The 13,040-nt window shown below is 40.9% G+C and overlaps 1 protein-coding gene across 2 annotated transcripts in view; it reads right to left on the bottom strand.

Annotated features, from left to right (window-relative positions):
- Positions 1-1,026: 1,026 nt before the first annotated feature.
- AQR (aquarius intron-binding spliceosomal factor) overlaps positions 1,027-13,040 on the bottom strand; it is a 76,455-nt gene continuing 64,441 nt past the window's right edge. For both annotated transcript variants that reach the window (XM_061997590.1, XM_061997591.1), the window contains 5 exons: positions 7,083-7,253; positions 6,271-6,356; positions 4,844-5,018; positions 3,741-3,854; positions 1,027-1,471 (listed from right to left, as the gene is read on the bottom strand). In XM_061997590.1, coding sequence (XP_061853574.1) covers positions 1,223-1,471; positions 3,741-3,854; positions 4,844-5,018; positions 6,271-6,356; positions 7,083-7,253 — 795 coding nt within the window. In that variant the 3' untranslated portion in view covers positions 1,027-1,222. The remainder of the gene's footprint in view (positions 1,472-3,740; positions 3,855-4,843; positions 5,019-6,270; positions 6,357-7,082; positions 7,254-13,040) is intronic.

The following is a 13,040-nucleotide window of genomic DNA, read 5'->3' as shown; positions in this document are numbered from 1 at the left end:
GCAAGTAATAGGCTTTCTCACTCCTCAGCTCCTTTCTAACAAGGGAGAATGATTTCAAGGGAAGGGGCAGATGAAATCTCAGGATGCACGTGTAAGTATGAAAGAGATATGCTTCAAGAAGCTTGGCTTACATTTAACTTAATACTTCCAATAATCTTTTTTTCCTTATTATACTACAAAAATATTAAAAAAATAGAGAACTTCAGTGCTATTAATAAAAGCTTGTAAGTTAATTACTCTCTAGTCAATTTCAGAAGGAAGTCCTAGCAGCTTCACAACTGCAATACTTGAAAACCAAGCCTCTTCCCTTTGCCAGCAATAAAAGGTGTTCCTATAGCTGTTGCTTAGTTTGAAAATCTACTTGGAAATTCCTTAATCTCATTGAACCACGGAATAATTTGCCAAGTTGGCAGGTATTCTTAGAGAAGCAGGGAAAACCCCTTCTCCAATCATTTTACGAAAGATTATTGGAAGTTACCGTAGAAAAAACACTCCATCATTGTGTCATTAACATCAATATTGTAAGTTTTGCAAATCCTGTGTTCAGAGCACTACCTTCACTTTTCTTCCTCATGACGCTTTATTCTTGGCAGTTACTGTGTCCTCTTAACAGAAATTTATTTCTAAACACTAATTTAAAAAACAGTGCTGTTGAAAGCTGCATCCTTACTTCTGTAAATAAGGATCAATTAAAAACAGCATCAGAAGTCAACAATGGGAAATTGCTGCAACTACCTGGGTCTCATGAAATTCTGAGAGCTTGCTTCATTAAAGACTCTAAACATTTCAAAGTCCATGGTAATTCACATTTCTCAGACATAAATATCTCAGATAAATATCTTACTGAACTGGAGTCTATGCTTAAAATACCATTTGAGTGCATACAAGCACATCTCTGCTTAAGGAATTCTCTATTGTAAAATATTAAGAAAACTATGAAGACTGTCTGACCAACACTGAAAATACTTAACTCGTGAGGTTTAATGGATAACCCAGTGATTGAATTAAAGGTCAAATACTTAAAACTGGTGTAAAAAGAATCTTTACTGAAAAAGTTTACCATACATTTTGCTTGTCCACAAAGTATCCAGTGAAAAATATACCAAACAGGTAACGTTACACAAGTAACCATTAAAAAAGCCAATGTAAAATAGCAGTTATATTTCTAACTGCTTTTTATTCCCATCAGTTTTTCAAAACCTGGAAACAAACATCCCGTGGATTACTTTTCAGACTCATTCTCAGGTTCGCTGTCTCCACTGTCACTGTCTCTTCCAGGGTGCTCTGGCATTGTTCGATGTTCATCCCCTTCGGCCACTTTCAATTCTCCTTCCTTTACCATTTCTCCCGCTACTCTCTTTTCTTCTTCTTCAGCATTTTCCTGCATGACTTGAACTTCATCTTCTACTTCGGTCTCTTGAGTCTGAGGAGTTTCTGGCTCTTCAACCATGGCAGGTGGGGGCAGTAAACACTAGATGATTAAAAAAAATAGAAAGGATGTTCAGTTTTTGCAATCAATACATCTATTTGGGCATCTATTCCTGTTTTAGCTTGAACTGATCACCTTATATTTAGGGTTTTGCATGAAATAACAAGTTAATAACAAAGACTTTAAATTTGAAAGCCTTAACCATTTGTGGGCACTCAACTTGTATTTAAAAATTTAAGAATAATCTTGACTCACACAATGGTCTTATTAGACCCATTTTTTGCTTGAAAAGGTGGTGTTAAAAACTTAGTACTTCTAATTCAAGGATATCAAACACATTTCACTATCTCAACCAGACAGACAAGTAATAAGGCTATGGTAAATCCCTACTTGGATCAACAAGTACATTCCTACTGCAATCTCACTGACTACCATTTCTAACACCTGGATATGTTTAATTTGCTTTATGAGGTCTTTAACAGGCCTGTCTTTAGCAACTCATTCCTGTAATTTCCCTTTGAAACATCTTATAAAATGCTATGTGAACATTATCTGTACTTAGACAAGTTTCACTCACAGCTATAAATGTAGAACAATGCAAGTTCCAGTAACAGTTAAAGCAATGCTTACGTATTTTTCACATAATGCTTCTGGAAAATTAATTTAGTATAGTCAAAGAATTTTGTTCACAACAAAAAAAGTAGTTTCCAAAACACTGTAATAAGCAGCATGGTAGCCGTATTACCAACTTTGGAAAAAAAATATCAAGAACACTGTGAGCTGAAGAGTATGGATAAACGCTACACAACTCTAGGCTGTACAGAAACACTCGTATTTCTTGCAGATTGACGTTATTTAATGGCATGATGGATATTTCTTTGGAATATTGTGAAACATTTTAATGAAATGAAAGGACGATAAACCTCTCACGGATGACTGTTTAGTTTTGTTTTGCAACTTGGCTTCACATGATAAATTAAGTGTTTAACCACACTGAAGTCTTACCTTCAATTAGATGACACTACTATTTCCAAATTTCTGACATGCACAGGCAAATCTATGAAGCAATGATGACTACAAGCAGATATGAAAAGAATTTTTTATAGACTTTGAAGTTATCTTACTGGTCTCTATAGTCCATATGTTCACAGAAAAACTGTATTTCAAAACTAGAGATCCTTTAATTACAAAAATATATTCTTCATACATGAGACAAAGTCAGACTCATTAGAGTCTGTTAGATGCATGTTATGCTTAGTGAGTATTACTGTTAAGAATGGTGTAAAAGAAAAGAAAAAATATTATTTTGCACTACATAAAAGAAATTTACTGCTTACTTTTTTTTTTTTTTAGTTCACTTCCTGGCTTCTCCTTCAAGAAGAAGGTGATTTATTGCCACAGTAGGAGAACATTCATTTTTTACGTAACTTGAGCTAGCAACGATTAAGATTAGGAGGCTAAAAAGAACAACTGGTATTAGCAGAAAGATTGGGTCTATCTTTGATTAAGGTGTTAAATAAACTCATTTTTTGGTAAAATTTAGATGCTACCATCTGCTTTTCAGGACACGTGTACACTATTCAGTTTTGACAGGGCTACTAATTTGCATCTGAATGTGACCAACTGCACAGTCCATTGAGTCTTCATCACATATGATCTGCACAGTTGAGAGATCAGCTGTATCAGATAAACCGTCTCTAAAGTAAGTCTTGTCATGTGTTTATAGGACTGGATTTCCAACAAAACAGAGTGAACTTCCACTACTTTAAAAAAATACAGTTACAAGAAGAGATTTCAGTAGTGTCAGCCCTCTTTTCAGTCCTAACCCAGCTACAGATGCCAAGCAGCCTGAACAATGCAGGGAGCTAACATGATTAAAATGATTCCAAGACACGATCTGGTGTTTTTACACACTGCAGGCCTGCCATGAAAACCTCTATTACAAAACATACTGCATCCTGCAGGGGTGCTATAATACCATTAGCTGCACTTACCTGGAATATAACACACAAGTTTACTTCAAGTAAATACCAAACAGGTTCATTCTTTAGTATTGAGGAATTTCTAGGCACAGAAAGAGCACTCAGCATCAATTATGGCTCTGGCACCTTAAACTGGGGCTTAAATTATTAAAGATAAAATCTTGCAGTGGCAAGAGCTGTAAGGACCTCAGTATTTTCACTCCCAGTCATAAAATCATCTTAATTTTTTAAAACAAGACAGGAAGAGTCTCAACTCTCAACAGCATCTCATGTCACTTACTAGACATCAGTTTTAGATGCGCATCTTCCAGATGTTAGAAGGTCCTTACCTGCTGATAGTGCCGTGTACTCTGTATTATGTGCATATACATATTGTACACAAAGTTAGCCATCTGAGGCATGTTCTTAATAACATGGATTTGGTGAGATGGTCTTTCTCCATTCTAAGGAAGGAGGGAAAAAGTAAGCATTCAGCAAGCAAAGCAAAGCAGCCATTATTCAAAGGTTATTTAACTGCATTAGAAAACAAACTCCAAGAAGTTAAATAATCCTTTATGTAGAAAAAAAAAAGTCAAATTATTTGAAAAGACAGGAAGTGTAGTCCTTACACAAAGGCACAGTTACCATCAGATTACGACTTTTGACTATTTGTCCACCAACCTTTTCGCTCACACTCACTGACCACACACACTGCATTCTTTGTTGCACATTGGACCTGAAAGTTTCAACTGAAATTTCAGCTCCCTCCCAAACTTAACAGTGCCTAAGACCAGGGAAAGATCTGTAACTGAATTTTGAGTTCATGTAGGCACCCCTTCTCAAAGATCCAGAAAGCAAGGTAGATATACTCCTCCATTTCTTCATGTAGCATCCTACTCTGTGTGTCCTCTGCTTAGATGCTTAATACAAACCTTTCCCTAAAGATCTAGTGCAGTATTTCAAATTATGTTTTCACACTTACGAATTTAGCTCAGCACCAACACTCTAACTGTTCTGGATCCTTTTTTTTTTTTTTTTCTAAATAAGTTCATTACTAAAATTATTCAGTTAAATTATTTTTACCTCTTCATGAGAAACTATTATCTTCATGTGGCTTTTTTGGACCTTTTTTAAGAACATTATTTTGCTTCATAACAAGACCAAAAATATGTAACACACTGAAAACCTCCCTATCTATCACAAAAGAAAAATATTGAATAACTTAGGCAGAACTGTAAAAAAAGATAACACAGAAGACTTATACTGATAACTAAGTTTTGTGGGAAAATCAATTAAAAACAGCTAGCACATATCATTACAAAAGTTAACACTAGGGATGTAATTATGGGAGAGGCACTGGTTTAGCATTTCCACCTCTTAGAGCCCCCTCAAAAAGAAGTGGGCAAAACACACCCCCATTACAAACAGCAAAATTCAGAGTAGCTGTTCCTACCAGTCTTGCCGTTGGAAAACGTTCTGTGGGAATGATATGGAGGTGAAGTGGTCGAGCTGTGAGCTGGCTGAAAGCTGGAGTTAGCTCAAAACAGTTCTGAAAGAGCGATACCCTTGCAAAGATATAAAGCCCGAGCCTGGCTCTTGACATGGCAACGACCAATCGTCGGACATCCCTTCAGAAGACAAACAAAAATCAATAATGACACTGATGACATAAAAATAATCAGAAGTATACAGAAGTTTTAATGAAAGAAAATACAAAGTCACCTGCTAAAATACTATTTTGTCTTTGCGTTTTTTCCCCTACATACAGCTTCAGTAACTATCAAATCCTATAATCATTACATAAAGAGGGTAATGGTACGCAAAAGTACTCTTTACTATTTTGCTAGACTTCACAGTTAAAAATTTACCTTGAGAATAAATCACAATAGTGTTTCTGTATCATAGAATGGTAGGGGTTAGAAGGGATGTTTCGAGATCATCTAGTCCGGGTCTTGAAGACCTCCAAGGAAGGTGACTCCACGCCATCCCTGGGCAGCCTGTGCTGGGGCTCCGTCACCCTCACAGAAAAAGTTTTTTCTTTTATTTAAATGGAACTTTTTGTGTTCCAGCTTCACCCCATTACCCCTTGTCCTGTTGCTAGATACAACAGACGAGATGCCCTAACTTCCTGACACCCATCATTTAGATATTTGTAAATATTAGTAAGATCTCCCCTCGGTCTCCTCTTTTCTAGACTAAACAGCCCCAGTTCCCACAACCTTTCCTCATATGAAAGAGGTTGCAGTCCACTGATCATCTTGGTGGCCCTGTGCTCGACTCTCTCCAGAAGTTCTCTGTCCCTCTTGAGCTGAGGAGCCCAGAACTGGACACAGTACTCCAGATGAGGCCTCACTAGGGCAGAGTAGAGGGAGAGAAGAACCTCCCTTGACCTGCTGGCCACACTCTTCTTGAAAAAACACAACTCCTCTAACTACTGATGATTAGACAAGTCTTTCTCCACCTACCCAAAAACTGAAGTGTAAACATTTTCAAACACATCATAATGCAATTTTTCAAGTCTTGTGACATAAAACAAATAAAAGTTCACTCGGAGGAAGGAGTCTATGAGCAAATTTAAGCCTGCATTTGTTCAACAAGCATTACATTCTTATCATTGTACTGGGGTGAAATGAAGTTCATTCTATGTGCAGTAATATAAACTAATTATAGTATGAGCCATTACTAAAGGATAAAGTGGTTGTGAAGAGGGTACCAGACAGTTATAAAAGGAAGTATGTCTGAACGTCATTCAATATATAGCACAAAATCATTCCTACCAGATACTCAAATTTGTACACTTACGTAAAATGTACTATAAACATCTTTCTGACACACAAAGCACACAGTTTAATGACACTTCAAGAGTATCTCCTTACATACCTGAGGTGGCCTACAGCTTTGGTACGCACTAGTGAAAGGAGAATATAGTCATTTTGTTGACCTTGAAATCTGTCCACTGTTGTCACCTAGAGAATTAAAAACCAAGAAAAAAGCTCCATGGATTAATCTTTACCATTTCAATTAAAACATGGTATCAAATTTTTAACATTAACGTCAGATTGAGATTGCAGTAAACAGGAAGAGAAAAGCACCTGCTTCAACTCTGTCTTGGTTGGCCTCTAACCAAAAATCACCACCCCATTCTTTTCAGGAGATGCCAGGATGGGCTTTTGTCTGATTGTATACTCTTTCCTTTACATTTTTATTCAATTCAGACAGCTAACAGTGGGGTGTTAATAACAAAAGACTGTGAAAAGACACCAGTTTTATAATAGAGAATTTCAACCTGCAGAGTTAGCATTAGACTTTCCCAACTATGTTTTTTATTTGTTTCAGATTTGTCATCACACATTTTAAGAAACCATTTCTACTCTGGGTGGATATTCTTACAGCTGTGGTTTTGGGGTTGGTGTTATTTGAGGACAAAACAAATGACAAAGAAAAGAGTGACTCTGTCTCATGTAGTCTGTAGACTTTCTAACTTCACTGATGTCACTTTGTAAGTCAAATTATTAGCAGGCAGAAACAAATTTATAATGAAATTCTCTAGAATCTGGTTAAAAAAATGTATTTACCCAGGGAATATTTGCACAGAAAGCTGTGACTCCATCAAATTAGTCTGTTCTATAATACAACAGTTTAAGAACAACAAACCAGAACTGCTCCAATGGCTGATATATTTTCCAAGTCACCTTGTTTGGCCGTCCAATAAGTGGATTATTTCCACACCGCTGATTAATGACATCACGGATCAGGTGTTTCTGTCCATTATATGTCGTCAAGATACTTATCTTGTCTGCAGGATAACCAAGCAGGCACATATACATGAAAAGTGCCACAACATACTCTGCTTCTCCAAGATTCTTAAGTTTCAAAGAGGAGAGAAAAAGAAAAAAAAAGAAAATTTAGTTATATTTATTATAATATTATTATATGGGGTTTATTTAGCTTGTAAGGTTAGAAAAAACACCTGTGTCATTGTCATATATTTAGACTAAAAGCTCAGTGCCAAAAGAAAAGTCTCCAGATCTGATGTTTCTTTGCTCACTTAATAAAAGCCATTTTGAAAGAAGAACCACAAGCAGGTTTACTAACTTCATTCTAATTTGTCTTCAGAGAGCTGCTAAAAATATCTACATCAATATTACTGTTAGTCATTGATTGACACATTCTGAAGCATCCAGTTTTATTTCAGTATTTAATAGTCCTTATTATTTTTTCAGTAGTTATTTTTTATTATTTATTCAGTATGTAATAGTCCTTCAATATTTAATAGTCCTTATATATAATAATAATAATAATTCAATGTTAAAACATTTAAATTATAGAGTATTAAATATTTACACATTTGTATCTAAATGCATTTATATGCTGACAGCTGTCTGCCCAAAGAATTGCCACCTTAACTGTTATTACAGAACTGTGTTAATACAGAACTCAAACAAAAATATTTCATTTCTAACTTCTTAAAGATCACTTGCCAAAGAAAGCTCCTGTTATGTAACTGTGTGTCGTGGTTTTGCCCAGCCGGAGCAAATGGGAAGAAAACCGCGACTCCTCCCCCTCCCCCTCTCCACGGAATGCGGAGGGGATCGGAGAGGGAGGAAAAAAAAAGAGCCCGCATAAGTTGAAATAAGAACAGTTTACTGGGGAAATTGAAGAGTAACAACTATAACAAAGACAAGGGGATATTACAAAGAAAACTGGTGAGTGATACAGTTGCTCACCACCCGGGACCCGACGTGAGTGAACGCTCCGGACCGGCGACCGAGAGTCAGCCCCCCCCGGAAGCACTTATTCCGGGGATGAGCTTATTCCGGCCAGCCCCCAACTGTACCCTGGGCATGACTGTTAGGATGGTATCGAATACCTGCTGGCCAGCCTGGGTCAGCTGTTCAGGCTGTGCCCTTTCCTGGTTCCTCACGGGAATTACCCCTATCCTGGCTCAAACCAGGACATTCCACCCCTTATTCTATACCATCTACACGTCATGTCTAGGTTTACACATCATAATCATCTACACATACATAACGTAGAGCAACTATAGGAATCGTGACATTCAACAGCTATCATTATACAATTTAATTCACTGGTTATTCTCACCCAGAATTAAATTCCCTTGAGGCACACATTGTGTTTTCCCATCCTTACACATCACCCACCAAGTACACCCAGGTCCCTGAGCAAAAATAATCCCACAGATGGGTTTGCCTTTACCTGAGGCAGGACACACCCAGACTGCCTTCCCTAACATGTCTTTTATATATACCACAGGGACTTTGTCCCCTTCTACAATATGTAAGGGTTCTGATTGGGCAGGGCCAGCTTGATTGACAGATCCTCTAGAGTTGACTAACCGGGTGGCCTTTTCCAGGTGTGTATCCCAATGCTTGAAAGTTCCACCTCCCATTGCTTTCAGTGTGGTTTTCAATAACCCATTGTATCTCTCAACTTTTCCCGAGGCTGGTGCATGATAGGGAATATGATAAACACATTCAATGCCATGCTCTTTGGCCCAGGCATCTATGAGGTTGTTCCTGAAGTGTGTCCCATTGTCTGACTCAGTTCTTTCTGGGGTGCCTGGTCGCCAGAGGACTTTCCTTTCAAGGCCCTGGACGGTGCTCCGGGCGGTGGCATGAGACACAGGATACGCTTCCAACCAGCCGGTGGTCGCCTCCACCATTGTGAGCACATGGCGTTTGCCTTGGTGAGTCTGTGGCAGTGTGATGTAATCAATCTGCCAGGCCTCTCCGTATTTATATTTCTGCCATCGTCCTCCATACCATATGGGCTTCAATCGTTTTGCTTGTTTAATTGTAGCACGTCTCACACTCGATGGATAACCTGTGCAATAGTGTCCAAGGTTAAGTCCACCCCTCGATCGCGAGCCCATTTGTAGGTAGCATCTCTGCCTTGACGACCTGAGGTATCATGGGCCCATCGAGCTAAAAATAACTCCCCCTTATGTTGCCAATCCAGATCTATCTGAGAAATCTTAGCAGCCTTGTCAACTTGCTGGTTATGCAGATGTTCTTCTGTGGCCCGCTTTTTGGGTATGTGAGCATCTACATGGTGCACCTTCACAACTAGTTTCTCCATTCGAGCAGCAATGTCCTGCCATAGTGGAGCAGCCCAGACGGGTTTGCCCCGTCGTTGCCAGTTGTTCTGTCTCCATTGCTGTAGTCATCCCCATAGAGCGTTTGCCACCATCCACGAATCAGTGTAGAGGTAGGTCCTTGGCCATTTTTCCTGTTCAGCAACGTCTAAAGCCAACTGGATGGTTTTTACCTCTGCAAACTGACTTGATTCACCCTCTCCTTCTACAGCTTCTGAATTTTGCGTAGGGGACTCCATACAGCTGCCTTCCATCTTCGATGCCTTCCCACAAGGCAACAGGACCCATCAGTAAACAGGGCATACCGCTTCTCATCTTCTGACAGTTCATCATACGATGGGGTCTCGTCAACATGTGTCACCTTCTCTGGTGATATTTCACCATCTTCACACTCTGGCCAGTTTGTGATCACCTCCAGGATCCCAGGGCGACTAGGCTTCCCTATGCGAGCTCGTTGTGTGATCAGTGCGATCCACTTACTCCATGTAGCATCAGTTGCATGATGCGTAGGGAATGCCTTCCCCTTGAACATCCAGCCCAGCACTGGCAGTCGAGGTGCTAGGAAGAGTTGTGTTTCTGTGCCAATCACTTCTGATGCAGCTTGAACTCCTTCATATGCTGCCAGTATCTCCTTCTCGGTTGGAGTGTATCAGGCCTCGCATCCTCTGTATCCCCGACTCCAGAACCCGAGGGGTCAGCCTCGACCCTCCCCAGGTGCTCTCTGCCAAAGACTCCAAGTAGGGCCATTCTCCCCAGCTGCGGTGTAGAGCACATTTTTAACATCTGGTCCTGTCCAGACTGGCCCAAGTGCCATCGCATGAACAATCTCCTGTTTAATTTGTTCAAAACTTTGTTGCTGCTCAAGACCCCATTCAAAATCATTCTTCTTCCGTGTCACATGGTAGAGGGGGCTAACATACTGTAATTGGGAATATGCATTCTCCAAAAACCCACAACACCTAGGAAAGCTTGTGTTTCCTTTTTGTTAGTTGGTGGAGACATGGCTGCAATCTTGTTTATCACCTCTATTGGAATATGACGACATCCATCCTGCCATTTTACTCCTAAAAACTGGATCTCCTGTGCAGGTCCTTTGACTTTACTGCGTTTAATGGCAAAGCCAGCCTTTAGAAGAATTTGAATTATTTTCTTTCCTTTATCAAGGACTTCCATGGCTGAGTCACCCCACACCACAATATCATCAATGTATTGCAGATGTTCTGGGGCCTCACCCTCCTCCAGCGTGGCCTGGATCTGTCCATGGCAAATGGTGGGGCTGTGTTTCCACCCCTGGGGCAGTCGATTCCAAGTATACTGCACCCCTCTCCAAGTGAAAGCAAACTGAGGCCTGCACTCTTTTGCTAAAGGGATTGAGAAGAATGCATTGGCAATATCAATGGTGGCATACCGTTTGGCTGCCTTGGACTCCAATTCGTATTGGAGTTCCAACATGTCTGGCACAGCCGCGCTCAGCGGTGGTGTGACTTCATTCAGGCCACGATAGTCTACTGTCAGTCTCCACTCTCCAGTAGACTTTTGTACCGGCCATACAGGGCTGTTAAAGGGTGAGTGAGTTTTGCCGATCACCCCTTGGCTCTCCAATTGGTGAATCAACTTATGAATGGGAATCACAGAGTCTCTCTTGGTGCGGTATTGCTGACGGTGCACTGTTGTGGTTGCAATTGGTACCTGTTGCTCCTCAACCTTCAGCAACTCCACAACAGAAGGGTCCTCTGAAAGGCCAGGCATGCTGGATAGTTGTTCAATCTCTTCTGCCTCCACTGCAGCCACACCAAAGGCCCACCTGTATCTTTTTGGGTCCTTAAAATACCCTCTCTTAAGATAATCTATACCTAAGATGCATGGAGCTTTGGGGCCTGTCGCAATAGGATGCTTGTGCCAATTTGTGCCAGTCAGACTCACTTCAGCTTTTAATACAGATAGCTGTTGAGGTCCCCCTGTCACTCCAGAAATACAAATGGATTCTGTCCCTTTAAAAATTGATGGCATCAGAGTACATTGTGCACCGGTGTCCACTAAAGCCTTGTATTCTTGTGGATCTGATGTGCCAGGCCAACAAATCCACACAGTCCAATAAACCCGATTATCCCTTTCCTCCACCTGGCTGGAGGCAGGGACCCCCTAATACTGGTCATCGCAGTCATCATTTACTGTTTCCCAGGAAACACCAGAGGTCCCCTCGAGGGAATCAGAATTGAAATCAACCCTCCTATCTTGTCTAGGGGGTTGCTCACTGGAAACTGGAGCGACATTCCTCCAAGGAGAGTTACTTCTTTTAACCCTTCCTTTACGCAACTCCTGTGCCTGTGCTCTTGGAGTAGATGGGGTAGGTGGCCTATCCCACCTGCTCATATTCTCCCCTTTTCCTGTGGATGGGACCATGAAACATCCTGGGGTGTATACTCCTTATGTTCCTGCTCTTGAGCACGGGGACGCTTATTCTTAAAAGCTGGAGTAGTGGCAGGTGGAGAGCGAGACATGAATTGATCAAACTTCCGTGACATTTTCTCTACAGCTGAAACAACAGCCTGTAGGGGAGAAGACACATTTTCTTCATATTGCCGAAGTTGAGCGGCTAGTTGTTCCACCATTTGCCTCTCATCTTCCTTCCAGGAGACAACTGCCAATGAACTGGCATAGTTTGGTGGTGCACTTCGTAGGAACTTTTGCCACATAACTCGTGTGCATTGAATTTCATCTGGGTCTGTGGGTGCATAGTCATTATAGATAATCTCCAGCACAGCTAACTCTCTCAAATATTGAATGCCTTTCTTCATGGTGGTCCACTTACTTGGGGGGCTTGTAATATCTTCCTTGAAGGGGTATCTTTCCTTCACGCCCAACAAAAGTCGCCTCCAGAGGCTGAGGGTCTGTGATGGTCTTCCCATAGCCTTATCAATGCCCTCGTCCCGGGACAAGGAGCCCAATTGCCTGGCTTCTTTGCCCTCTAAGTCCAAACTGTGGGCTCCATCTTCCCAGCATCGGAGAATCCAGGTGATAATGTGCTCACCTGGGTGACGGCTGTAATCTTTCCGCACATCTCGCAGTTCACTCAGGGACAAGGACCGGCTGATTATCTCTGGCTCCAACTCTTCTTCTCTCTGTGATATCCCTTGTTCATCTTCATCCTTAGTGCTGCGAACTGTTTTTTTTTGTGTATTTCTTTTTCTGTACAGGGCCAACTGATACTGGCACAAACTGAAACTCTGATTCAACAGCAATTTTATCAGTTGTCTCAGTTTGAGTGGCCGCAGTTGTAACAGCAACAGTCTGGGTTTGAGCATCCACAGTTGTAGCAGCAGTCTGAGTGGACATAATGATATTCACAGTCTGGGTACGAGTGTCCACAGTGGTAACAGCAACGGTGTCAGCACTCTGGGTATGAGTGTTCACAGCTGCAACTGCAACATCCACTGCTGAAGTTGGAACAGCAACTGGTTCTGGCACAGCTGAGTTAGGAATGGGTTCCTGTGTTCTCCAAATCTTTACAGGTAAAAAGCTCCCTGGACACCTG

The sequence above is a fragment of the Colius striatus genome, chromosome 6, assembly GCF_028858725.1.
Source record: "Colius striatus isolate bColStr4 chromosome 6, bColStr4.1.hap1, whole genome shotgun sequence".
Classification (NCBI taxonomy): domain Eukaryota; kingdom Metazoa; phylum Chordata; class Aves; order Coliiformes; family Coliidae; genus Colius; species Colius striatus.
Note: the sequence above shows the minus strand (reverse complement) of the source record. Positions and strands in the feature narration are given on the sequence as shown.